Source organism: Serinus canaria, chromosome 1 (assembly GCF_022539315.1).
Source record: "Serinus canaria isolate serCan28SL12 chromosome 1, serCan2020, whole genome shotgun sequence".
Taxonomy (NCBI): domain Eukaryota; kingdom Metazoa; phylum Chordata; class Aves; order Passeriformes; family Fringillidae; genus Serinus; species Serinus canaria.
Genome location: NC_066313.1, coordinates 97,439,936 through 97,453,133, shown reverse-complemented (window position 1 = coordinate 97,453,133; position 13,198 = coordinate 97,439,936). Strand labels below are relative to the sequence as shown.

The 13,198-nt window shown below is 41.4% G+C and overlaps 1 protein-coding gene across 1 annotated transcript in view; it reads left to right on the top strand.

Moving 5' to 3' along the window:
* Window positions 1–307: 307 nt before the first annotated feature.
* Window positions 308–13,198, top strand: part of VEGFD (vascular endothelial growth factor D) — a 30,825-nt gene continuing 17,934 nt past the window's right edge. Inside the window, exon 1 of the mRNA XM_009089673.4 lies at window positions 308–1,102. Coding sequence (XP_009087921.1) covers window positions 1,013–1,102 — 90 coding nt within the window. The 5' untranslated portion in view covers window positions 308–1,012. The remainder of the gene's footprint in view (window positions 1,103–13,198) is intronic.

Below are 13,198 nucleotides of genomic sequence, written 5' to 3'. Positions count from 1 at the left end.
GTAAATTTCTGTTTTAAACTGCAGGAATACACAGAGAAAATATTTAATTATCTTGGAGCAGAAATGCTGGTTGTGTTTTGTTGCAATAAAAAGATACTTTGTCCTTTTATGCTGCAGCTTCATGAGCTTTCTTTTAAAAAGTCACAATCTTGTTTGTTGTTAGAGATAGTTCTTAACTTTGCTTTTTAAAATTTATTCAGAAACCTCTCTGACACATAAGACAGAACACATGAAAGAAAGTCTTTCTCTCTTCTTTTCCCGCCCTCTTTTTTTTTTTTCTTTCAGAGAAGTAACATAAAATGTGTGTGGTGTAAGAACGTGTGCTAAAGTTTCATGTTTCAGGTAATCTCCTTTAAAATAATGGGAGTCTAGATTGCATCAGTTAGTTTAAAAACTGCTATGCTATTGGTAGGAAGAAAATGGGATTTGAGCCAAAATTTGCCTGTGTTACTGCCAAAGTCTGTATCAGATTTAAGACACATGCTTCTGCAAGCTTCCATGAAGGTTGTGAAAAAAGTTTTCATACAGAGTTGGATTACAGCTCTCGGCTCCAAACACTGGCCATTACACTACCATCTTAAAAGCCTGCTGTAACACCGAGCACAGAATCCAGCAGATTTCTTACATTCTCTGGACCACAGATGGATTTTGAATGTCTCCTTGTGTCCTGATGGAAGATATACTGACTTCATTAACTGGAATCCATACCTGATCGCTTGTGAGTGTGTATGTGTACACATACAGATATCTAGCTATTTAAAACCTTATCATGATTTTATTTCAAGTGTATCTAAGATCTGCTCTAAGAAATTACATTCTCTAGAGGAACTTACAATTGTTTTGAGCAGCAAAGAGACTGATACTTACTCTCAGATGTTGGAATCCTTTGTGAGTTTATGAGAGAAAATCTGGAAGCTTTTCTGTGTTGGTGGTAGAGAAATGCCTTTTGAAAGAGACACTTCCAGCTGTACAACAACGACTGCGCAGTAACCTGTGGATTTTAAACACCAGAATGTACAAACCGTGGGCAACTGTGAATATTCTCATAATTTCTTTTCTACATCTGCTGCAAGGATCTGACTATGAGAATGGTTCTGTAAAGGTAAGTGAACTTTATTTACTGTGATTCTTAATCACACAAATTTTCAGAATTAGCTGCATTTAATGTGCAAGGTGGTAGGTTTCTTGCTGTTTTGGTAATGGATTGTTGTTTTTTTGTTTGGTGATGGTTTAGTTGCAGAGATGTTTAGCAGCCATAGAGGAAAATGAATCTACAAGGAATTTAAATCCATATTCTCTGTTTAATATTTTATTACTTTTTTTACTAGTTATTAAGTACTTGTTGTATACTTTGTTCTTGAGTTAAAATTTTAGTTTCAGTCATGGAAAATAAAAGAAAATTCTGAAAATTTCTTCTGAAAAAGAAGTCAGAGTATTTAGAATATTTGGTAAATACACTTTTTTATTTCAGGTATTTATAATTGCAGGAATTAGTTTGCTGGCATTGAAATTTTCCCTGTAAGAACACGTGTTCATCAGTTGTTCACTTGTTTGGCAGATATCAGAGAAGCATTTTTCTTTTCCTTCATTAGAAAAAGTTATGTAGGATTTTAAAATAAACAGCAACTAGTAAATATAGAGCACATTGTCTGGAAATTAACTTTTCTCTTGAATATAGTACATGAAACAAAACTTAAGCTGAAGTCTCACCATGAGAGTAGGATTTTTCAAATCCGGCTGTGAGACAATGTGAGAACATCCAGGACAATAATTTAGAAAAATCAGAACAAAAACTGGAACAAGTTTCTACACGTGCAGTCTGTCCAAAAAATGATTAATTCACTGTGTGGTTCAGAACAAATTATTTTTTTTCACTAGCAGAGCAAAACAAGCTAATATTTTTTTTTCCACTTCAGAAACCCTCCTGCTTGCAAGCAATGGCCACACACCAGTCTGTGAGCCTGCTGCATGCTGACCTGTGCTTAGGAAAGAAATGCTAAGTTGTGTGCCTAATTGCAGACTGCTGTTGCCAGCCCAGTAAGCCAGCAGTGGTGAGCAGTGTGTGCCTCAGGATGACTGATGCCTGCTGACTGCTCACAAGCTTTTAATTTACAACCTCAGCAATCAATTCTTTGAAGGCATTAGGACCAGAGTAACAAGCCTTGTTTAATACATGAACTTTGTGCACTGCATGACAAATCACTGGTTTTGTACCTGCAGGAATCACTTCATTTAAAGCAGAACGTGCTTTCTAACACAGAACAGTAACCATTTCATAATTGGCAGGGGTGATAATTCTAGCCACATGTGGGATGCAAGTTTATTCAGCACAATAGTAAAACCACTAGAAAGCCCTTTCATTGTAAACTTTGGATCCATATCCACTTTGCCTAGAGTAAATGCAGCAGCTCTTCTTGCTAGCTTATACTGGCTTACAGTTCATTCACTGTGACAGATTGTCCATCCAACATAGGTGCAATTGTGATTATTTTCACTGAAGTTTGGTTACCACTGTCAAGCAGCCAGCTTAGCCACAGGCTACTGTTCTTGAAGCAGCTCACAGAGAGTTTCCAGGATTATCTAAAAGGAATCTTACAGGTCACACTCAAAAAGGTATCACACTCAAATGCTGTATTTCACTTGCATTGGCCGCTAATTGCCAAAAAGAAATGACTGCTTGTTCTGGCTCCTTTGATATAGACAGAGGCTTTTGGCTAAACCATTTGTTTTTCTTTTAATGTTCTACACAGAGTGTTAGCTTTCTGGGTTGTTCTCGCCTGTATGACCTGTGGGCTTCTGTGTGTGCACACATGTGGAAATACACCACAAAACGTGCTTCATTTTACAGTCTTGGATGGCACACAGGATTATGATTATTTTTACCATTTACACCTCAAATTGAATTTGCAGTACGCAGAAATGATGTATTGCATTCACATACCCTCGTTTTTAAGTTCTTTAAGATCAACAGCAACATTGCCTGGATAAAACCCACAAGGTCAGGATACAGCTTATACACAACTGATGAGACCTAGAAGGGTTAAGCACCAGCAACCTGCTCTACCCCCTGTTGTATGAATCCAAGTTAGGTGAGCTCTGCCCAGGACACCTGACATTTTAAAACTGTGCTTCAAACCATGAGGTGACATCAGTGTGGTATCATGCAAGAGTTTCAGGGGGATAAGGGTTTAAATTCTCGTTTTTCCCCTTTAAATGTCCTGATTAAAGGCATGAATGTTAAAAGGCTTATGTACAAGCTGCTGTGACCCAGCATCTCCATGGCAGTTGGCTTTTCCTAACCCTTCAGAAACTCCATCCTCTTCTGAGCACACGAATCCCTTTTTCCCACCATGTACATGTATTCCTCTTCCTGCCCCTCTCCATTCCCAACCTGTTCTACTCCCAGTACTTGGCCTGTGTTCCCTCACCTCCAGGACTCAGGGACTAAGTTTCCCAATTGGTCTCTTTTTTGTGCTATCCAAGTGTCACCCTCCTTCCTACTTGCTTCCTCCTGGATGGGGACATCCTTCTTCTGTCACAGACCTTCAGAAGTTTTGCCCAAGTTCCTCAGAGACAGCCCTAATGGACACTTTTGTTTTCTAGTCATATTTGACCATGGTTCCCCCTTCCCTTCTCCATCCATAGCTCCCTTCTTGGTCCCTGTGGTTTTAACTGCCCCGACTTTCCTTTTCCTGACCCATTTCTTGTCCTGATCTCCAAAGATGATCTCAGCCTCCTTGGCCAGGCTTTGCCATCCTCCATGAGTATTCATTTCCTTCCCTCCCACAGGCAAATCCAGCAGTTTCCTGTCCCTGGATGCCAGACCCGTGGCCTGAGGGGAAAGAAGGGCAGGTCCTGTGCTCTCAGCCCCATAGGCTGGAGCTGCACCCAGGTCCTGCTCTGCTCCCAAATGGAACCAGCACAGGACCTGACTGCTGCAAAGCCTTGAGAGGGCGATGGGGACTTTTTTCAAAGATAGCAATGTACACATCTGAGGCAAAAAAAAGGTTCCTCAGGTGTCCAAAATTCACATCTGTGATTGACAGTAGGAAAACAGAAAAAATTTTTGCACAGATAAAGGAGGAGCTTCATCCTCTACTGCGGTCAAACCATTTTGACAGAGAAAGAAAAAAAATTATTAAAATAATTTTGAGGCAGACATCTGGTATGGAAAGTTTCAGCCTGAACATCAAATGTCTGCCAGTCAGAAGCACAACTGGTGCACAGGCTCATGGTGGGAAGCAGTGGGCAGCCTCAGACAGGGGCAGCACAGCCATACAGGTGTCCAACAGGACTTGGCTCCAGAGCTGAACTGATGTCAAGGGTGGCCCTTCCAGTGGCTGGGTTCAGGATGCCAACCTAATATATGAAGTCCTCATAGAAGAATTAGATTTCCACGTGGGTTTTCTGAAGACTGAGAAATATTTTTTAGTTTTTTTATCAGGAAATGCTTTAAAAATTCCTTATTGAAGTTCTTGTCCCGACAGTCTCTTACGTTTTGGAACCTCTCCGCTAGAGAACCGCAAATTTCACTGTCTCTCTTTCTGTCTCTCCCACTCAAATTTTTCCTCTCCTAGAGCAGAAACAGACATAAACTACTTTTTCCAGAATTTTAAAATTAGATGTGAAGAGCTATGTCCTATATTCATCAGAGCTAAGGCAAATTTTTTGCCAAGAAAAGCCAACGATCCATCAGAGCTGCTTCTGCCTTCCAACACTGAAAGTGCCTCTCTAATGAGGCAGCAAGTTTTGATCTCGGAGAATTAAAATCTCATTGCTTTCCTCCTCAATTCTGCTGCTTCACATTATTAATAAAGCGTTGGGGGACAGGCAAGAGAAAGGAACAACTGGTCCCTTCCAAGCTGAACAGACTCAGAGCCCTTTCCTATTGCAGAGGTGTTCCCCCCACGTTGAACCCTCCTTTGGTTTTGTTAGAGAGAAACCCGCAGGGGATTGGCCTGAGGACTCTCCCTGAACTCTAAAGCTGCTTTCTGATCAAAAGTCCAAGGGGTCAGGTGGGCTTAGCTGGGAAGTAAACATGGCTGCTCTCTGTTACATGCACTCCTTTTCCACAGCTAAATCTTTCCTACTTCTGCACTAAGCATTGTTCAAGCCTCCAGTGGTCGCTCTTGCTCAAACAGATCTTTATCTCCTACTGTCCCTGTGAACTGCACAGAGAGGGACACCACTCTCCCAACACAGCTGGTACATGGTCCTTGTCCACTGGGGAGAGGGAAGCAGCACTTCCCCACCCTCCTGAGGCCCTGGACCACCTAAGTGGAGAATGCCTTGCCCTTGGGAAGGCACGGAAATACTGGAGAGCCACCACACCATGAGCGGAAGAAATCAGGAAGCTCTTTACATCCAAGTGCCAGCTGCAATCTGTCTGTCTGTACAACTGAAACAGAGCTCTGTGAGGAAACCTGAGCAGCAGAGCTGGCTGTAAGCTTTTGTCTCTGTAATTATAAATGACACTGGTTTTCAGATAGATCTTCACAGCTTCCTGCAATCTGCTTGCAAATGTTGCTCAGTTTCTAGAACAGTTAGATTCTAACAATGTTCTGTGCCATGGGATCTCTTCCTCAAAGGCAACTCCTGAAATTCCAGCAAAGTGCTCAACTGCTAGAAAAAGCAACTTGAAATGTCATTGGGAAAAATTCCTCTGTTTAAACTGGGCTTTTCATCCTCATATCCAGCTTCCTTTCAAAGTTAGGAAACACTTCTAAACAAATATTATGAGATTGTGGTTTTCAGAAGTATTTCATTCTCCAGTTTTGTCTGCTGCTTTTGATTCTCTGTGATTATCATCTCTGATAGGCACAATGAGCCAAAAATGTGTGAAAATATACTTACAGCATTCCTGCAGAAATGATTGTTTGTGTTTTTCTTTCAGAAGTGAGAAGCTATCAGGGAAGTTGTGAGGAAAGCCAATTTGTTCTGCCTTATCTGCTACTGTCTTGACAAGGTGCACTGAAGGCAAACAGAACAATCCTGTATTGTTTTCATGCCACAGAGCATCCGTCCTTGGCTCTTATCAATTTGGAAAGGCAACTACTAACACACTGCTACTTTATCAAGAACAGTTCCCACTCTTGAGAAAGAGCAAAAAAATCCCTCCCAGCTGCTGATCCAATCCAGTCCATCTCAGCTAGGATTTTAATGTCTGAGGGTGTAGATTATTCAGACGCAGCATTTGAGAACCCAAATTATCAGCTGTTTGAAATTAAGCACTAATTAAACTTTGCCGTCAGTTGTAGCTCACATCTGAAAGTCTGTGAAACCAAGGGGAGGCAAGAAGGCAGGTTCACAGGGCAGTGGGCTGTCCTTTTGGTAATTAGTGGTCTGAAAGCAACCAAAACAAGCCATCAGCTCAGGCTCAGAAAGTGTTGCTTGTTTCTGTTTTCTGCAGTCTACTGGTGCTTTCTCCCCACAGTCATTTGTCTTGTTTATAACCAGTGGTGTGGTGGTATCAATGTAGGCACCCACAGGGGGCAAGCAGAGAAAAGATCTGCCTGAAAAGAGGAAAGAAAAACTGCTGCAAACTCTGCCTGGTGAGACCTCTGCATGGTGTCTGCAGTTTTCATTCTGATCAACACTGCTGCTATTCCAGACAAGGTTTACTTGTGTCTTATCTCCTGGGGACACCATACTGGCATTTGGGAAAAATAAATGAGGTACAGTTGTTGTAGGTGATAGCTCATTTATTCTAATTCCCACTAAAAAACTTGTATGATATATTTTATCGTTTTCCCACAGTGGGATCTGTGATTCTTTTAGGCCTTTCTCTCAGGGCAAGTAAGTCCAGTTACAAAACTGGCCTTTGCCCTTTCTTGGACTTGGCTTTGAGACCATACTGCTGAGGGGGGAAAATGACTTGAGCTCTGCTGCTGCAGGGAAGTAAATCTGATATGGTAACTTTCCTACAGAAACACTTATTCCTGAGAAATTTCTTATTCCTCTCACTATGTGCCATTCCCTTATCTACTTCTCCACCTGCTTCCTACCTCCCCAGCATGCTGTGCAAATCATCATACATCTTGCTAGGATTTGAGGAATGCAAACAAAATGCTGAGTGCCCCCACTAAAGATGCACAGACCCCCTTTGCCTGTGGGAAGACCAAACAGAATTTTTTTTTTTTTAAACATCCTGGCGAAAGAGTGATACATGGGCTCCTGTACCAATGAACAGCAGAACAACTGCACAGGCTATTTTAGCTTTCTTGCATTAAGAAAAAATTCAATAAAATACCTCTCTTGTGAAGGACAGCTGAGTATTTTTTATGGTTTCTGCCCAAATGTGAGTGAAGGTGTGTGAGCACTCAGCTGGTGGTAGGACGCCATCTAGGGTCCTTCTGCTTCCACAAAGCCGTACCCAGCACAAACAATGTGGAGTTGGACTCTTGGATCTGGCAATCCAGTGTGGGCACCACATGAAGGGGTTTGGAAAGGGGTGACCACCTTGCTCACCACCAGGATGGGATTGCCTGAGCCATGCTTTCATGGGAATCAGGCTGCGCTGGGTTTGACAGCTCACGGTCACCGGCTGCACTGTGGTCACCGCGTGAGTGCAGCTGGGGAGGGAATTCTATTTGAGTCACCATGAATTGCAAAAAAGTTGCATCATGTTACCATATCATATGCCACTTTGTACACAGAGAATGTGCCACAAAGACAGGCAAAACTTTTCACTTTAATTAGCAGCATGACTCAGAAACCATGTTCGGTTACTTTTCTGAATTGCTAGGGAAATATTACTCAAGAAAAACTACAATTCCAGGAAAATGTGTGCATGTGATTGGGGTAACATAAGTTCATTCAGTGCTGGCAACGGCTTTGCTTTGTGAGTGACATTTTGAAACCCAGCTGTCCAATTGGCTAGTTATACCTCCAAAACATTTATTAAAGTATCTTGGGGAAAACCCAAAAACCAATGAAAGCACTAACTGAAGGACCCTTCATCACATTAAATAATATTTTCAAATATTAAAAGAATAAGTGGTCATCTGATTTCATGCAGGTCTCTGTTACTGAGCCTTTCCAAACTCACCCTCCAAGCCCCAGTGACTTCCAAAGAATGGGCAAATATCAAGAGACAGTGACTACAGCCTGGACACACTCTTTGTAAACACATTTAATATGCTATTTTTGATGTGTGCACCCTGTCATAGTGTTGGGCCAGCACCTAACCTGGTGTACAATGAAGTGATAATGTTCTAGCTGAGCTCTGTATTGAGCAGCACATCTGCCTCAACACATGGCAGCAATGCAAGACATCTGAACAAGTTTATAAGCAGAAGCTCAGAAAATGTACTGTAAGACTTCCAAAGCTGTCAGCAGAATTTAGGATATATCAGTGAGTTACCACACTGGACATTTATGACAAATCATCTGTGTTTTTTACTTACCAAATGAATGTACTTTGCCTGATCACTGTAGGAGGGACCTAAAGGTAAACTCTCAATGTGGTTGACTAGGCTTGAACAGGAAGAAAATCCATACCTTAGCAGACCAACTCTTTTCTTTTGTATACTATTGGAAACAAGGTGACCCCTGTGGCAGGGAGAAGTGATGTATCTGACTCCAATGATATCAGAAGGCTAATTATTACTCTATTATACTATATTATATTGCACTGAATTTAAAGTGAATCTGCACAAGCACCCAACTCCACTCCACTGCACAGCATAGCATCTTGTGACTGTCAGCCAACAGTCCCAACACACACAGGATTTAATTGGTCAGTGAATCACAACACTCACACCAGAATCCAATTCCCAATTCCCTTCAGGTAAGCAATCTTCCACAATGCATTCCACTTTGAACAACAAGAGGAGCAGAAATTGAGATAAGAATTGTTTCTTCTTTCTCTGAGGTTCAGAGAATGTGAATCCCAGAAATATCCTTGGGAAGTTGTGCCTTGCTTTTCTCTGTGAAGAGAAATGTGGCCACAATATACCACTCCAGCTTTTCCAATACTGCCAACAAGCTGATGCACAGTGGATGCTGTTACCTTCAAAATCACAACTGGAGGATGTTTCCTGTGAGAGCCAAAAGACCTGGCTGTGGGAAGAAGCATCTATTTAATGAGAGTGACAAAGCTGATACTCAAAATATTTACTGGCTGAAAAAAAAAAGCGCCTCATTTTGGTGTAAAGACCTAACTGGCTAAAAATATATAGTTTTGAGAGGTATTTTGATAAAATACTATCAGTCTCTGCTTTGGACATAAAAAATTATATGAAATATTCTGAGATTCATGCTTCCACAAAACCATGTCCAGTTCTGATGCTTTCAGTTATTTGCTTTCAATATTTTCGTTTATTCAAGAGAGAATACAGCAAGCAAAATATCTCATCTCCAAGGATTTTTATAATGTAAGCATGCTACTAAAGTGCAAGAAGTCTGATTTGTTTGCTGTAACACCACAAAAGATCTATTCTAGCTCAAAAGGCCATTCAAAACATAAAACAGCTGTTCTCTTGAAGGCCCAGAGCAGTTAATATGATTTACTTGTGAAAACATATCATCTTCAGCTAAAGTAGGAGCTGTTTTATCACCACCTTGACCACCAAGTTTAAAAAATGGGTAATTAGGTCTCCTTCTTCAGTGGAAGTTAAACTGGAGACCCAGAAGACAGACTCTCAAGGAGGAGTGTCTGGAGGAAGATTTTGCCACATTGAACATGAGGTGGAGCTTCCTCCTGCTCTGCTGTTGTGTCTCAGTCAGATGATGTGCTGGCAGGGTTTTAGCAGAAGAGGCCCTGAAACATCACAAATGTTTTCAGTGAGAAATGTGACAGTCTCAGGTCAGTGTCCCTCTGCCACCTCATAGAACACCTGGCCAGACTATAAGTTTGACCATTTCTTGTTCCTCCCAAAGCCACAAGTGACACATCTGTCAGTCCTTCTTTGTGGGCTCTGGCCAAGTGTAGAACTCTGCACTGCTCTTCTTACAGGCCAGGGCTCTATGCAGTTTCTCTTCCAGAGCCATGGCACACAGGAGTTCAGGATGGAGTGCTGTGATCACAGCCATCCTTGCCTGAGAGGATGCACAGCCAAGGCCACACTCTCTTACTCTCAAGGCAGACTGCAGAGAGGTTTTGCACAGATTGTGGGTGAGGGAAGAGAAATTTTCCTGTGCCTGTTCTTCAGTCCTTGAGCTTTTTCAGGGAAGAAGTTCCATTCCCCTTGTGTATTTTTTTGCTATACACTTGGACAATATAGCTGTATGCTTTCAATACAGCTCTCACTAGAGAAAAAACCCTTTTTAAAAAGTGACAGCTGGAAATTTGTCTCACAGGGCCCAAGCTTGTCCCCACTATAAACAGAATGCCCCTTCAGGTTATTAATGTCCTAACTGTGATGATCAAATGAATGTTCAGTCTGGACAAGGCAGTGCACTGAGAGAGATGAAACATTTTTAGAAGAGATTTGAGGATTTGTTTACAATATTTTGAAGGTGAAGTATTGCATGCTCCTGAAATTTCATACATGCTTTTGAGATAACAAAGACTTTAATAGCCATTTAAAAATCCTATGACAAGCCCACATGTTTCAGAGATTAATTTTAGTAGGAAGTCAAAATATCTAATTGTTTTGTCTCTCTATGGTCATGTTCACTACAATCAAAAATAGCTTATTTGTGCACTAATAAAGACAATGATGCTTCCAGAGGGAATATAGCCAGGGATGCAACTTCATATATCAGAAGTTCATAGCTGACAGAGAATCAAAAGCATGATTTTGCTGAAGCTGTTGAGAAGTAAACGCTCTTTCTCTCCTTGGAAATGAAATACAAAGTGATGATAAAATTACTGCATGCTAATATGTGTCAGACATGTGGCAGAGTTAGATGCCTCATGACAGATATTTATGGGGTGCTGCAGTTGCTTGTTGATAGGGCAGTAAGTCACTCCTCCAAGCCTCATATTTTCAATCTGCAGAAGATTCTCTCACTATTTTATCACCTGTTATGCAACACCCCAAGGATACAAGATGCTGTATTATAGACAATATTTGTTATGATAAAATTTGGCAATGGTTGAGCCCCTGCTGCCTAAAAATCATGGCTCATCACTCTTCTGTGTTTCCTTGGTACTCCCTTGGGATGAGTGCCTTCCTCTCTTTTCTTGTATATTTTGCTTTGGCTACAGACACCAGGTTAGGATCTCTTCATTTCATGTTTTTACCTGACTCCAAACTGATAGGAGACACAATAATGCTAAAAGTACTACTAATAATGATGAAAACCATCAAAAGATTTCTTCTTACTGCAAAAACTCCACACAAGCTTGTCATTCTTACCAGGAAAATGTAGTTCTTTGTGTTGGTGTCATAATGGCAGGAGCTGCTTGGCATTTTCCTGCCAAGAGAGAACCAAACTTTTCTGTGGGAACTCTCTTGCAGTTCCTTGGCCACATCAGCTCACAGTCTGTGTGCTGGGAGCCACAGCATGGCTGGGCAACTGCACCAGGGCTTTGAGGCAGGGAATGGAATGCTTTTTTCTGCCAGTGCTGGCCCTCAGCCAGTCCCAGGTCCTTCTGACCCTGGTGCAGTTGCACTTCCTGGATGGTTGTATTTGTGTGCCTCATAAATTGCTGGTGCTTTAGATTAGGAGAGGTTATTTAATCTCATTTGACTGCTCTCAGCTGAGTGGGATTCAGGTCTCCTCACTACAGCTAAGCTGCTGATCTGCCAGTTCATCCTTCAGCATCAGTGGAGAGGAAGAGGCATTTTGGAGGCACAGCTAATTCAAAAGGCTTTAGAACGGGATGAATGTTCAGCCAGTGAACATTTTTCTCCTATTTTTCTCCACTACCTATGAGAGGAGTCTCAGATAAATACTTCATATTCAGTCAGGTGAATAGAATCATAGAATCAGATTTTTTTTTATTTTTGATGATTGTGGGGTGGCAGGGAGCTGTGGGCACTCTATCTCCACAAGATGAACCTGCAGCTATAATCAGTTTATACACTGTGGTAGACTCACCTTGAGGAATGCATCATGGAAGAGAAAAGGAGGTTGATTTCAGGTGTAGCATACATAGAAGCAAAAATCCTTGGTATTTTGTTGTGGTGATGAATCATCTACCTAGTATTTAAACTGGTTTGAATCTAGCTCTGAGATTAGCCTTCAGGCAGCACTGGAACAGGGAGAATTCACCTTCTGGTGGCATCAAGTCTTTGTCTTCTACATAGCTTCTCTTGAACTGAAGGCAGTTGCTACAGCTGCATAAAGCACACAATGCTGGCAGAAAGGCTATAAATGTCCTCACATGCTGCCAGCACTCCTTGTGCTCAGGTGCCCTCATTTTGAGACAAAACTTCCACCCCCAGACTGGTTAATCTGGAAAGCTTTAGTCTGACCTTATCTAAAGCCTGTTTGGCCAAGTTTGTGATACAATGGCATTAAGAGAATCATCACTGTGCTATGCAGCTACAATCTGCTTTCAGCTGGCAAGATAAATCTGTTACCTTCTTTCTATTGCTTAGCTGCTGAAAGGATGGATCATAAACAGGGCAAGGTTATCAAGAGGTTCCTGAATCATTTGTCCTGCCCCCAGACACAGTGGTAATGCTGAAAATTTCCATTGGTATTTATGCAGCACTTGCCATGACAGTGTCTGTGACCCTAACTCAGAAAAAAATTCCTTATCAGAAGAATTCTTACCCATGTTTAGCTTTAAGCAGAGGTTTATGTCTTACGCTTTAAGCAGAGGTTTATGTCTTACTGTAGAGGAAGACTGTGAGGCTGGGGCTTAAGGAAAGAAATCATGTGTAAAGCTTTCAGGATATATTTCCTGGGTCTGTGAGCATGCTTGAGTACAGAGTGAAAAGCAGGCAGATTGAGCAAAATATAAATTTCTATCAATTTTTATTTTTGCCTTCCCATACACACAAAGTATTATTCATCTGCATCAATGCAGATCATTCATGCATCTGTCTTCTTAAATACAACCTCATTTGTTTTTTTGCTATAGGTCCTCAAAAAAATTTAGTACCTTAGCAGGCCTGTTTTTTACTACTGTATTCCACATCTTTCCTCTGTTGCTCAAAATACCTCCAGGAGGTCTTGAAACACATAATTAATGCTGCTGAAGAGAGCAGCACATGCCAAGGAAAAAAAAAAAAAAAAAAAAAAAAAGGAGTTCTGCAAAGGTGTGTTCTTCTTCTGGCTTTCTTAGACATAATTTTGATTT